The 12,046-nt window shown below is 39.6% G+C and overlaps 1 protein-coding gene across 2 annotated transcripts in view; it reads left to right on the top strand.

The window, feature by feature from the left end:
• LOC105487906 (CD38 molecule) overlaps positions 1–12,046 on the top strand; it is a 66,967-nt gene that overhangs the window by 41,901 nt on the left and 13,020 nt on the right. For both annotated transcript variants that reach the window (XM_011751563.3, XM_011751564.3), the window contains one exon: positions 1,928–2,063. In XM_011751563.3, the coding sequence (XP_011749865.2) occupies positions 1,928–2,063 (136 nt within the window). The remainder of the gene's footprint in view (positions 1–1,927; positions 2,064–12,046) is intronic.

Genomic DNA, 12,046 nt, shown 5'->3' with positions numbered 1-12,046 from the left:
TAGCATGGTACTGGTACAAAAATAAACACATAGACCAATAGAACAGAGTAGAGATCTCGGAAATAAAACTGCACATATACAGCTGTCTGATCTTTGACAAACCTGATGAAAGCAAGCAATGGGGAAAGTATTCCCTATTTAATAACTGGTGCTTGAGAACTATTTAGCCATATGCAGACAATTGAGACTGGACCCCTTCCTTGCAACTCATAAAAAAATTAAGATGAATTAGAGACTTAAATGTATAACCCAAAACTATAAAAACCTTAGAAGAAAATCTACGCAATACTATTCAGGACATAGGCACAGGCAAAGATTTCATTATGAAATTGCCAAATGCAATTGTAACAAAAGCAAAAATTGACAAATGGGATCTAATTAAAGTGCTTCTGCACAGCAAAATAAACTACCATCAGAGTGAAAAGAAAACCTACAGAATGGGAGAAGAGTTTTGCAATCTATCCATCTGACAAAAGTCTAACATCCAGAATTTACAAAGAACTTAAACAAATTTACAAGAAAAAAATAAACAGCACCATCAAAAAGTAGGCAAAGGACGTGAACAGACTCAAAAGAAGACATTCATGTGGCCAACAACATATGAAAAAAGCTCAATATCACTAGTCATTAGAGAAATGCAAATCAAAACCACGATATCATGCCAGTCAGAATGGCATTATTGAAAAGTCAAGAAACAACAGATGCTGGTGAGATTGTGGAGAGATAAAAATGCTTTTACATTGTTGGTGGGAATGTAAATTAGTTCAACCATTGTGGAAGACAGTGTGGCAATTCCTCAAAGATCGAGAACCAGAAATACCATTTGACCCAGTAATCCCATTACTGGGTATATACCCAAAGGAATAAAAATCATTCTGTTATAAAGATACATGCACGCATATGTTCATTGCAATGCCATTCACACAATAGCAAAGATGTGGAATCAACCCAAATGCCCATCAATGATAGGCTGGATAAAGAAAATGTGGTACGTATACACCATGGAATATTATGCAGCCATAAAAAGGAATAAAATCATGTCCTTTGTAGGGACATGGATGGAGCCAGAAGCCATATCTTCAGCAAACTAACACAGGAACATGCAAGCACCACATGTTCTCACTTATAAGTGGGAGCTGAACAATGAGAACACATGGACACTGGGAGGGGAAAAACACACACTGCAGCTTGTTGGGGTTGGGGTGAGGGGAGTGAGAACATTAGGAAAAATAACTAATGCATACTGGGCTTATTACCTAGGTGATGGGTTAATAGGTGCAGCAAACCCATGGCACATATTTACCTATGTAACAAACCTGTACCTCCTGCATGGGTACCCTGGAACTTATAAAAATAAAAATAAAAAAATAGATTCATAAAACAGAATATAATTCTGAACTTTGACTCTCTGTACCTTTAAGAGGAACCCTTAAATACAAAAAATCTATTGTATTTTTTTTTTTTTGGTAGGGGTAGGGAATATTTAGGGAATTTGGAAGGGGTTATATAGTTCTTTAAGAATCAAAGAGCACATCTTGAAAACAGCATGTAGACAAAGTTTTTTTGGAGATAAGCTTAGGAATATTGTAACTCTCTAATGCCACCTCCAGATGTGATCCCATGTTGATTATAAGATTTTGATCAGTGACTTTCAGACTTTTTTGACTGCAACCTAGAATAAAAATAAACATTTACATTATGACCTAGAACACACGCGCACACACACACATGCACACCCACACTCTCTCTCTCTCCCCTACACTCTCGTGCACTCAGAAATCATTGATGCATACAACAATTCTTATTCATACTATGGGTGATTTACTTTGATATGCTCTGTTCTCTTTTCATTTACAAAACCATGGATTTATTTTGTTTTGTCATGCTAAGTTGATCTCAGTAATAGATTGTATTTATTCTTCCTTAGACTCTTCTTTGGAGCAGAATAAAAGATCTGGCCCATCAGTTCACACAGGTCCAGCGGGACATGTTCACCCTGGAGGACACGCTGCTAGGCTACCTTGCTGATGACCTCACATGGTGTGGAGAATTCAACACTTTCGGTGAGGCTCTGGGCCCTGTGGGATTGCCCAGGGATGTCTAGGGTGAACAGAGTGAGTTCTGCTGGGGGCCCTGAACGGTCAATGTGGAGGACAGAGCCACAGGTACCCACCCTGATGCCATCTATACTTATCTTAGTCCGTTTGTGTTGCTATAAAGGAATACCTGAGGCTGGGTAATTTATAAAGAAAAGAGGTTTATTGGGCTCGCAGTTATGCAGGCTGTACAAGAAACAGGGCACCAGCATCTGCTTCTGGTGAGGGCCTAAGGCTGTTTCCATCATGGAGAAGGGGAAGGGGAGCTGGCATGTACAGAGATCACACGGTGAGGGAGGAAGGCAAAGAGACGTCAGGGGAGATGCCAGGCTCTTTATAATGACCAGCTCTCCTGGGAACTAGTGGAGTAAGAACTCACTCATTACTACAAAGACAGCACCATGACATTCATGCGGGATCATCCCTATGACCCAAACACCTCCTACTAGTCCCAAGCTGCAACACTGAGGATCCAATTTCAACATAAGGTTTAGAGAGTTAAATATCCAAACTATAGCACTACCCTTAATGGCATCTCAGGCTGATGTAAAGTAGCATTCCCTGTTTTCTTGAAAAATTGACTTCAGAGTTTGGGATTGCCCATGCCCCCTAATTCCCTTCTTTTGAGTGCTCACATAGCCTGCTTCTGAATTCTTGGTATTTTGCTCTCTATAAGGTCATCATTCAGGTCCAAAGAATTCTAGAACGGGATGAGGTCTCAGTGGGACCTAGACCAAGGTTCTTGTTCTTCAGAATTATCACAGTAGCCATGGACTGGACTCTTCCATCTCAGGCACTGGCTTTGCCATCATTTTTCAGATGTAGCCTTATCCGGCCCAGAAAGTCTCAATACCTCACCATGGGAAGGGATTTCCTACAACCAAAACCGTATTGCAGTTTTCACTTCTTTTTTTTTTTTTTCCTTTTTGTTTGTATGGTGGATATTTTTACTTTATATAGTTTTATTCTTATTTTTACTACTTTTCATTGTTTGTTTTTAAAAGCTTATCTTATTATAGCTTCTTCGTCCCAGGTTTGCATTATTTTCAATTACAAAAATAGACCATGATTATTTGAAAAAAAAAAAAATACTTGCACATAAAGAAATGCATAAAAGAAAAAAGCAAATGTCACTCTGAATTTTCCCTTCCTGTCCTACCTCCACATCACTTCTCAAAGGGTAACTATTGTCAACAATTTGATATAGATCCTTCCAGACTTTTCCCTATGCTAATGTAAGCATGTATGTTTAAAATGTACACATACTGTTGTGCAACTTGCTTTATTCACTTAAAATTAGTAGGTATAAAGATAGCTATACTTTTTAAAAAGGCTTTATGGTTAAGAATCCTATTAATGGATATTAAGTTGCTTTAGCTTTGGTTGCTATTGTATCACTGTTGTAAGAAACACTTTTGTGTACACACACACACACACATACTTGAATGATAAATTTTTATAAATGAAACTTCAATGTTAAAGGATAAATTGTAATAGAAACTGATAATGTGTAATTTAAAAGATGGTAACTATACCTTCATCAAGAGTATATATGAGGCCAGGTACAGTGGCTCATACCTGCAATCTCAGTACTTTGGGAGGTGGAGGAGGGAGGATCACTTGAGCCCAGGAGTTTAAGACTGGCCTGGGCAACGTAGTAAGACCCCATCTCTATTTTATACTAAAAAAAGAAAAATAAAGAATGTATATGAGATAGTTTATTTACCTATATGCCCACTAACACCAGATGTTGTTACTTTAAATTTTTTTGGCTCATTTGAGAAAAAAATAATACCTCAATTTAGTTTGAACTTCTTTGATGGTGAGGCTACTATATATACATAAATGGTAGATTTTCTGTTTCTTCGGTGAGCTGGCAGTTCATATATTTCGACCATCTGTACTGGGATATCTATTATTTTCTAATTAGTAGAAGTTCTTTATAAATTAATAAGAGCTACTATGTATTAAGTACTTAAAAAGAGCCAGTGTTCCATGTGCTATGTATGTAGTCACTCATTTAATCCTCCACGGCCCCACGAGCTCGTATGGTGATCCCATTTTAGAGATAGGAAGTCTGAGACATGGAGTTAAGTAACTTGCCAGCCAGTAAGTGGCAAAGCACGAAGCAAACTCAGACTAACTTGAGAAACGTTGCTCTTAACTGCCACGTTTTTCTGCCCACTTTCTGGCTCAAGGTGGAAATCTGTTTTTCTTACTCTGGACTTTACATAGTGTTTATGGTCTGCCTTTTGCCACCCAGAAATGCAGAACCCCCCCCCCCCCACCCAGGGAAAGGGAGGCTCCCTTTCCTGGTCTGCGCAGTAGCAGGTGTTTTCCTTGGCACTGACGCTACTGCTAGACCACGGTCTGCTTGGCAACGGGTGTCTTCCCAGATGCTGGCGTTACCGCTAGACCAAGGAGCCTTCTAGTGGCCCTGTCTGGGCGTGACAGAGGGCTCACACTCTTGTCTTCTGGTCACTTCTCACTATGTCCCCTCAGCTCCTATCTCTGTATGGCCGGTTTTTCCTAGGTTATGATTGTAGAGCGAGGATTATTATAATATTGGAACAAAGAATAGTTGCTGCACACTAATGATTAATGATATTCATATATAATCATATCTATGATCTGTATCTAGTATAACTATTCTTATTTTATGTATTTTATCATACTGGAACAGCTCGTGCCCTCGATCTCTTGCCTCAGCACCTGGGTGCTTGCTGCCCACATGGCTATTTTGAATTCTCTGTCTCACATAGCTCTGTTTCTTCAGGATTGATCTCTGATGTCTTATTTAATTCATTTGGTGAGGTCATGTATTCCTGGATAGTCTTGATACTTGTAGGTGTTTTTCTGTGTCTAGGCATTGTATTTATTGTAGTGTTTACAGCCTGGGCCTGTTTGTACTTGTCCTTGGAAAGACTTTCCAGATATTCTAAAGGACTTGGATGTTGTGATCTATGCTGTATCTGCTGTAGGGGGGGCCCTGCAAGCCTAGTAATACTGTGGGTCTTTCACACACTCATAGAGGTACCACCTTGATGGTCTTGGACAAAATCTGGAAGAATTCTCTGGATTACCAGGCAGAGATTCTTTTTCTAGTCCCTTTACTTTCTCCCAGAGTCCCTCTTTCTGTTCTGACCCACATAAAGCTGGTGACACACTCCACCACAACTAGGACTTTGCTGGGTAAGACTTGAAGCCAGTACAGCACTGGATCTTGCCCAAGGCCTGCTGTAACCACTTCCTGACTGCCATCTATATTTGCTCAAGGCTCTGGGGCTCTACAATCAGTAGGTGAGAAAGCCAGCCAGACCCGTGTTCTTCTCTTCAGGGTTGGTCCAGAGGTACCATCCAGGAGCCAGGAACTAGAGTAAGAAACCTTAGAAGTCTACCTAGTATTGCACTGTACTGTAACTAAGCTGGCATTCAAACCACAAGACACAGTCCTTCCCATACTGTCTTCCCCTTTTCTAAGGCAGAGGAGCCTCACCTCATGGCCACCACCACCACAGGCCCACAGGGAGTACTGCCAGTGTACTGCTAATATTCCAAGGCCCAAGGGCTCTTCAGTCAGCTTGTGGTTAATGCTGCCTGGCCTGGGACTCACCCTTCAAGGCAGTGGGCACCCCTCTGACCCAGGGCAGGCCCAGAAATGCTATCCAAGAGCCACATCCTGGAATCATGTACCCCAAGTCCAGCTAGTGCTCTACCTCTCTGTGGCTGTACCTGAAGCCAGCAAGTCACAGAGTCTTACCCAAGGCCCATGACATACTAATTGGGTATCACTTCTGGTTTTTCAGGGCCCGAGGGCTCTTCAGTTAGCTGGCGATGAATCCCGCCGGGTCTGGCTGCTTCCCTTCAAGGCAGCAGGTTCTCTTCTGGCCTAGGGTGTGCCTAGAAATGTCATCTGGGAGCCAGGGCCTGGAAATGGGGCCTCATAATTCTGCCGTATCCTGCTGTGCCTGGAGCTGGTATCCAAGAATGCAAGACAAAGTCCTCCCCACTTGTCCATCTCCTCTTCTCAAGCAGAAGGAAGGGGCATCTTTTGGATGCATGAGCTGTCCAGCCTGGGGATAGGGGAGGCGCAATGCCAGCACTCCCTTGGCTACCCTGGCTGGTGTCTCAGTAGGTCACATGTACCCCTAGTCCACTGGCTTTGGGCCCAGTTCAGCATTATGACTAGCCTAGGAGTTGCAGTCGTTGTGGCCTAGGCTGCCTTTTAAGTTTACTTAGAGCCCCAGGGCACTTTAGTCTGCAGTAGTAAGGCTTGTGAAAACTCAAGTTTCTAATGCTGGGATTGATAATTCCTTTCTGGCTAGGGCTTATTTAAATGTTCCCTCCCGGGACAGGCATCAGTTGAGTTTGGTCTGGTATTGCTTTCTGCTATAACAGGGCAGCCCTGAGTTCAATGCCTCGGAATTGCTATGCTTTCCCTCTCCCTGGCACACAGAATCACTCTCCACACCGAGCAGCCACTGCTTGGAGGGTGGGAGAGGGGTGGCATTGGTGATTTAAGACTGTTCTTCCTACCTCTTCAGTGCCTCTTTCAGTGATAGGAAGTTAAAACCAGGTACTATATGTGCCCCTCTGATTCTTGGTTCTTATGAAGGTGCTTTTCTTGTGTAGATAGTTGTTAAATTGGTGTCTTGTGAAGGGGATGTTTGGTGGAGCCTTCTATTACTCCATCTTATTCTACTCTCAAGTCTGAGTTCCTTATATATTTTGGATATTAACCCCTCATCAGATGTATGGTTTGCAAATATTTTCTCTCAATTCATAATCCCAAGTTTGTCTCTTTATGCTGTTAATTATTTCCTTTGCTATACAGAAGCAATTTAGTTTGATGTAATCCCATTTATTAATTTTTGCTTGTGTTGCCTGCACTTTAGGGGTTAAATCCAAAAATATCATAGCCCAGACCAATTTTCTGTAGTTTTTTCCCTATGTTTTTGCTGTAGTTTAGATATTTGATCCTTTAAACTTCATGTTGAAATTTGATCCCCAATATTGGAGGTGAGACTGCTGGAGTCTTTAGTAGGGTTTTTAAGTATATAAAATTATGGCATCAATAAGCAGTGGCAATTTCACTTTTTTTTTTTTTTTTAGTTGGATGCCTTACCTTTCTCTCACCTATTTACTCTACAAGAACTTCCATTATTATGTTGAACAGTAGTGACAAGAATGGCATCCTTGTTCTAGATATTAGAGGAAAGGCTTTTAAATTTTCACCATTGAGTATAAGGTAGCTGTGGTCTTCTCATATATGACCTTTATTTTATTGAGGTACATTCCTTGTATACCTAATTTGGCGAGAGTTTTTATTATAAAATGATGTTGAATTTTTCAAATGCTTCTTCTGAATCTAATGAGATGATCACATGGTTTTTGTTCTCTAGTCCGTGAATGTGATATATTACGTTTATTAAAGTTTGTGTATGTGGAACCATCCTTGTATCCCACGGATAAATCCCATTTGATCATGGTGGATGATCCTTTGAGCATATTGTTGAATTCAGTTTGCTAGTATTTTGTTGAGTATCTTTGCATCTGTGTTCACCAAAGATCTTGACCTGTAATTTTCTTTTTTTGTAGGGTCCTTGTCTGGCTTTGCTATCAGGGTAATGCTAGCCTAATGAAAAGAGTTTGAAAATATTTTCTCCTCTTCAACTTTTTGGAAGAGTTTGAGAGTTTGAGGAGGATTGGAATTAGTTCTTTAAATGTTTGATATAATAGCACTCAACAGTGAATCCATCAGGTCCTGGGCTTTCATTTGATGGCTTTTAAATTACTGGTTCATTCTTATTCATTATTCCTATTCAGCTTTTTCACTGCCTCAGGATTCAGTCTTGGTAGGTTTTATGTGTCTGGAAGCTTATCCATTTCCTCTGTGCTATTTAACTTGTTGGCATATATTAATAATTGTTCATAGTGTCTCTTACAACCCTTTGTATTTCTGTGATATCCATTGTAATGTCTTTGTTTTACATTCCTGATGTTATTTATTTGAATCTTCTCATTTTTCTTAGTTAAGCTAGCTAAATATTTTCAGTTTTGTGCATCTCTTCAAAAAAAAATTCTAAATTTTGTTAATCTTTTGTATTATTTTCCTAGTCTCTATTTTATTTATTTCTGTTCTAATCTTTATTATTTCCTTCCATAATGTTGTGTATTTTTTGAGATCTTTCTTCTTTCTTAATGTAGGTATTTATTACTATAGCTTTTCTCTTAGAACTGCTTTTGCTCCATCCCATATGTTTTGGTATATGGTATTTACGTTTTCATGTCAGTGTATTTTTTAACTTTCCTTTTAATTTTTTTATAGACCCGTTGGTTTTTCAAGAACATGCTGTTTAATTTCCATATATTTGTGAATTTTCCAATATTTCTTATTTTATTGTTTTCTAGTTTTCTACCATTGTGGTCAGAAAAGATACTTGATATGACTTTAACCTTCTTAAATTTGTTGAGGCTTGTTTTTGTGTCCTGATATGTGCCCTAATCTAGAAAATACTCTGTGTGTGCTTGAGAGGAATGTGTATTACATTGCTGTTGGATAGTGTCGATGCTGATGTATAAGGTCTGTTAGGTTCATTTTGTCTAAAGTATTGTACATGTTTGTTGTCTCCTTATTAATTTTCTGGTTAAATGATCTGTCTGTTGTTGAAAGTGGATATTGAGGTTCCCTACTATTTTTGCCTTACATGTATCTCTCCTTTCAGATCCTTAAATATGTGTTGTATTGAAGTTCGCTACTATTTTTGCCTTACATTATATTTTTCCTTTCAGAACCTTAAATGTTTGTTGTTTTTATTTAGTTGCTCCAATGTTGGGTGCATTTATATTTACAATTGTTTTATTTTCTTGATGACTTGACCCCTTTATCATTATACAGTGTTCTTTGTCTCTTTTTACAGTTTTTGACTTAAAGTCTATTTTGTCTGATATAAGTGTAGCTACTCCTGATCTCTTTTAGTTTCCATTCACATAGAATATGTTTTTCCATTCCTTCACTTTCAGTTTATATGTGTTCTTAAAAGTGAGGTGAGTTTCTTGTTTGCAGCATATAGTTGGATCTTAAAAAAAAAAAAAAACTATTCATTCCCTCTTTTTGTTGAAGAATTAATCCTTTTACATTCAACATAATTACTGATAGGTAAAGAATTGCTACTGCCACTTTATTAATTGTTTTCTGCTTTTTTAGATACTGTGTTTCTTTCTTCTTCTCTTACTGTCTTCCTTGTGGTTTCATTGTTTTATAGCTGCTGGCTGGGTACTGTGATGGCTTCTAGTCACATCATTCATAGGTTGTATTTCCTGGCCAGACAGTTATGATATTTGGTATCTTAAGTTCAGCAGCACTTCAGGCTGGGCTCCAAGGTTAGGTAGACAGGCAAGATAAGAGGCTATGCTCCTTAGAAATGTGCAGCTGAGGATCACCTTCCTGAGAATGGAGCCATGCGGTTGGCTTTGGCTGAAGTGAGCAGCTGTTTGACCTTCCAGATCAACTGGGACTAACTCTGATGCTTCTCCAAAATGCACTGAGGTAAAAGTTTCCCTGCCTGGGTAGGTCATTGGCAGGCATTTTGGCTGAGTGGAGCCACTGCTTGACTTCCTGGATCAATTAAATCTAGCCTTTATGTTTCTTTAGGATGGGCAAAGGCAGTCATCTGCCTGCCTGGGTTGGGTCACTGGGTTGGTCTCTGAGTCTAGGCATGGAATCTAGCTATCTAGGAACTTAAGCTAGACTGAACTTCCCCAAGTGGTTCTGAAGGAGACCAGCTCAGCTTGTTTGGGGCCATGAAGTTGGCTGCTGTTTCCCATAGGATGCCACAGCTGGCAGAAACACAGAGATACCATCAAGGTCCACGTGCTGATCACTGTGACTTCTGCATCCTTTCTTTGTTTCTACCTAAGCTGGTGCAGTCTAGTTGTCCTGGTATCCTCAGTGTTCCCCATGAGAGGAGACTGGAGTGAGCTTTCCTGGGAAGCATCTTGAAATGCTAGGGAAGATGGATGACTGCATCTGGTTCTCCTTCCCCTTATAGAAACCATGGCCCAGGAAAATTCTCTCCATCTGGCTTTGTGTCCTCTTTTGAGGGAGGGGAAGGGGTAGCATAGTCAAAGTGAGATCATTCTTCTTACCCATCCAATTTGATTTTCATTCAGTTCTATGGACCATGTAGGTGTCTCAAGTTTGTTTACAACTATTGGAGCCTTTAGAAAGACATCCTAGTCTGTGGATAATTGCTAGTTGAACTTTAGTGGGAGTAGAGTCTGAGACTTTCTACCCTGCCATCTTGCTGATGTCACTCCTCTAGGCTTTAAGTATTCAGTTCTGGAGGCTAAGAAGGCCACGATCAAGGCACTGGCAAAGTCAACGTCTGGTGAAGACTTGCTTTCTGCTTGTGGCTACGTCCTCACATGGCAGAAGGCAGAAGAGTAGAAAGACCTGATTTTTATATTTTAATTTTTTAATATTTTGGCTTACTTTTTTCTCAACATTTTAACCAGATTTAGTTTTGCCTTGTTTCTTATTTATGTATTTGTTACCATTTTTTCATTGTTTCTTTTATCTCTTTCTTTCTCTCCTTCCTTTTCTTTTCTCTTTTCTCTTTTCTTTTCTTTTCTTCCTGTCTTTTCTTTCTTTCTTGTCTCTCTCTCTCTCACCCAGGCTGCAGTGCAGTGGCACAATCTCAGCTCACTGCAGCCTCAACCTCCTGTGCTCAAGCAATCCTTCTGCCTCAGCCTCTTGAGTAGCTGGGACTACAGCTGTGCACCACCATACCCAGCTAATTTTAGTATTTTTTATACAGACAGAGTTTACCATGTTGCTCAGGTTAGTCTCAAACTCCTGGGCTCAAGTGATTCAACTGCCTTGGCCTCCCAAAGTGGGAATACGGGTGTAAGCCACTGCATTCAGCCTATTCGTTTTACTATGAAGTTCTTAATTTATTCCATAACCTTCTAATCTCCTTTTTTTTCTCTTGCCTTTTTTATATTCTTGATTTTGTTTCTGTTCCTTGTCAAATTTTCTTCTTTTTGTTTTTATTCCTAACTTTAAATTTTTATTTAATGGTATGTTTTTATAATGGCAGACAGCAATGGGGAAGAATCCTATTAGGAGAGGAAAGATGACAAACTGAGAGAATTCTCTCCAGATGTGGTTGTGAAGATAAAAGAGGTTTATATTCATGAAAACATATATACTTAAACCACATTACAAAATGTATGTCCATTTCACCATCAACATCTTTACCTCTGTTGGGAAGATAATTCCTTTTGACTCCACAATAATTATTTATATCTATACACGGGAATGTTTCTTTTATATTTGTGTGGTTTTGGTTTTAAACATTTAATCATAATAAGACTCCTAGAATTACTATTCATGTGCTCTCTGAAGGCAAAATTCGCATCTATTTTATCTTTCTATTTTATCTTTCTACCTCTAAGAACTAAAACTCAATAAATGTGCATTAAAGCAGATATCCTTGGGAGAAGTGACACAGAAACTATGTATTCATGTTCTATGTCTATTGTACTTCGCTCAGGGATAAGACTGCTTTGATGAGGGCAAGTGTAGGAAGACCCTGAGGCCATCTGAGAGTAAGTGATGAAGACTTAAGAAGGTGGGACAGGAAACTCAGCAAGAGAGAGTTGTCAGGAAGCAGAAAAGCAGTTGGCAAAAGCAACCACTGAAAGACTGGTTTTACCTCTTAATTCTTCCTGGACTGGAGATAATGTGGAGGGCTTGTCTCTGTCAGATGAACTTTTGCTAGCATTTCCCAGAATCATGACTCAAAACTTGCCACTGTGTTCCCATCTGGGATTTGGAAGATTAGGTAAGAACTTGGAAGGAATTCAGGGGACACTTAGTTTAATTGGGTCAAAATGTGTCCATTCTCCAGCCTCCGTCTTGGCAGTGACACATTGGAAAATGGTTT

This window comes from Macaca nemestrina, chromosome 3 (genome assembly GCF_043159975.1).
Source record: "Macaca nemestrina isolate mMacNem1 chromosome 3, mMacNem.hap1, whole genome shotgun sequence".
NCBI classification, from domain to species: domain Eukaryota; kingdom Metazoa; phylum Chordata; class Mammalia; order Primates; family Cercopithecidae; genus Macaca; species Macaca nemestrina.
Note: the sequence above shows the minus strand (reverse complement) of the source record. Positions and strands in the feature narration are given on the sequence as shown.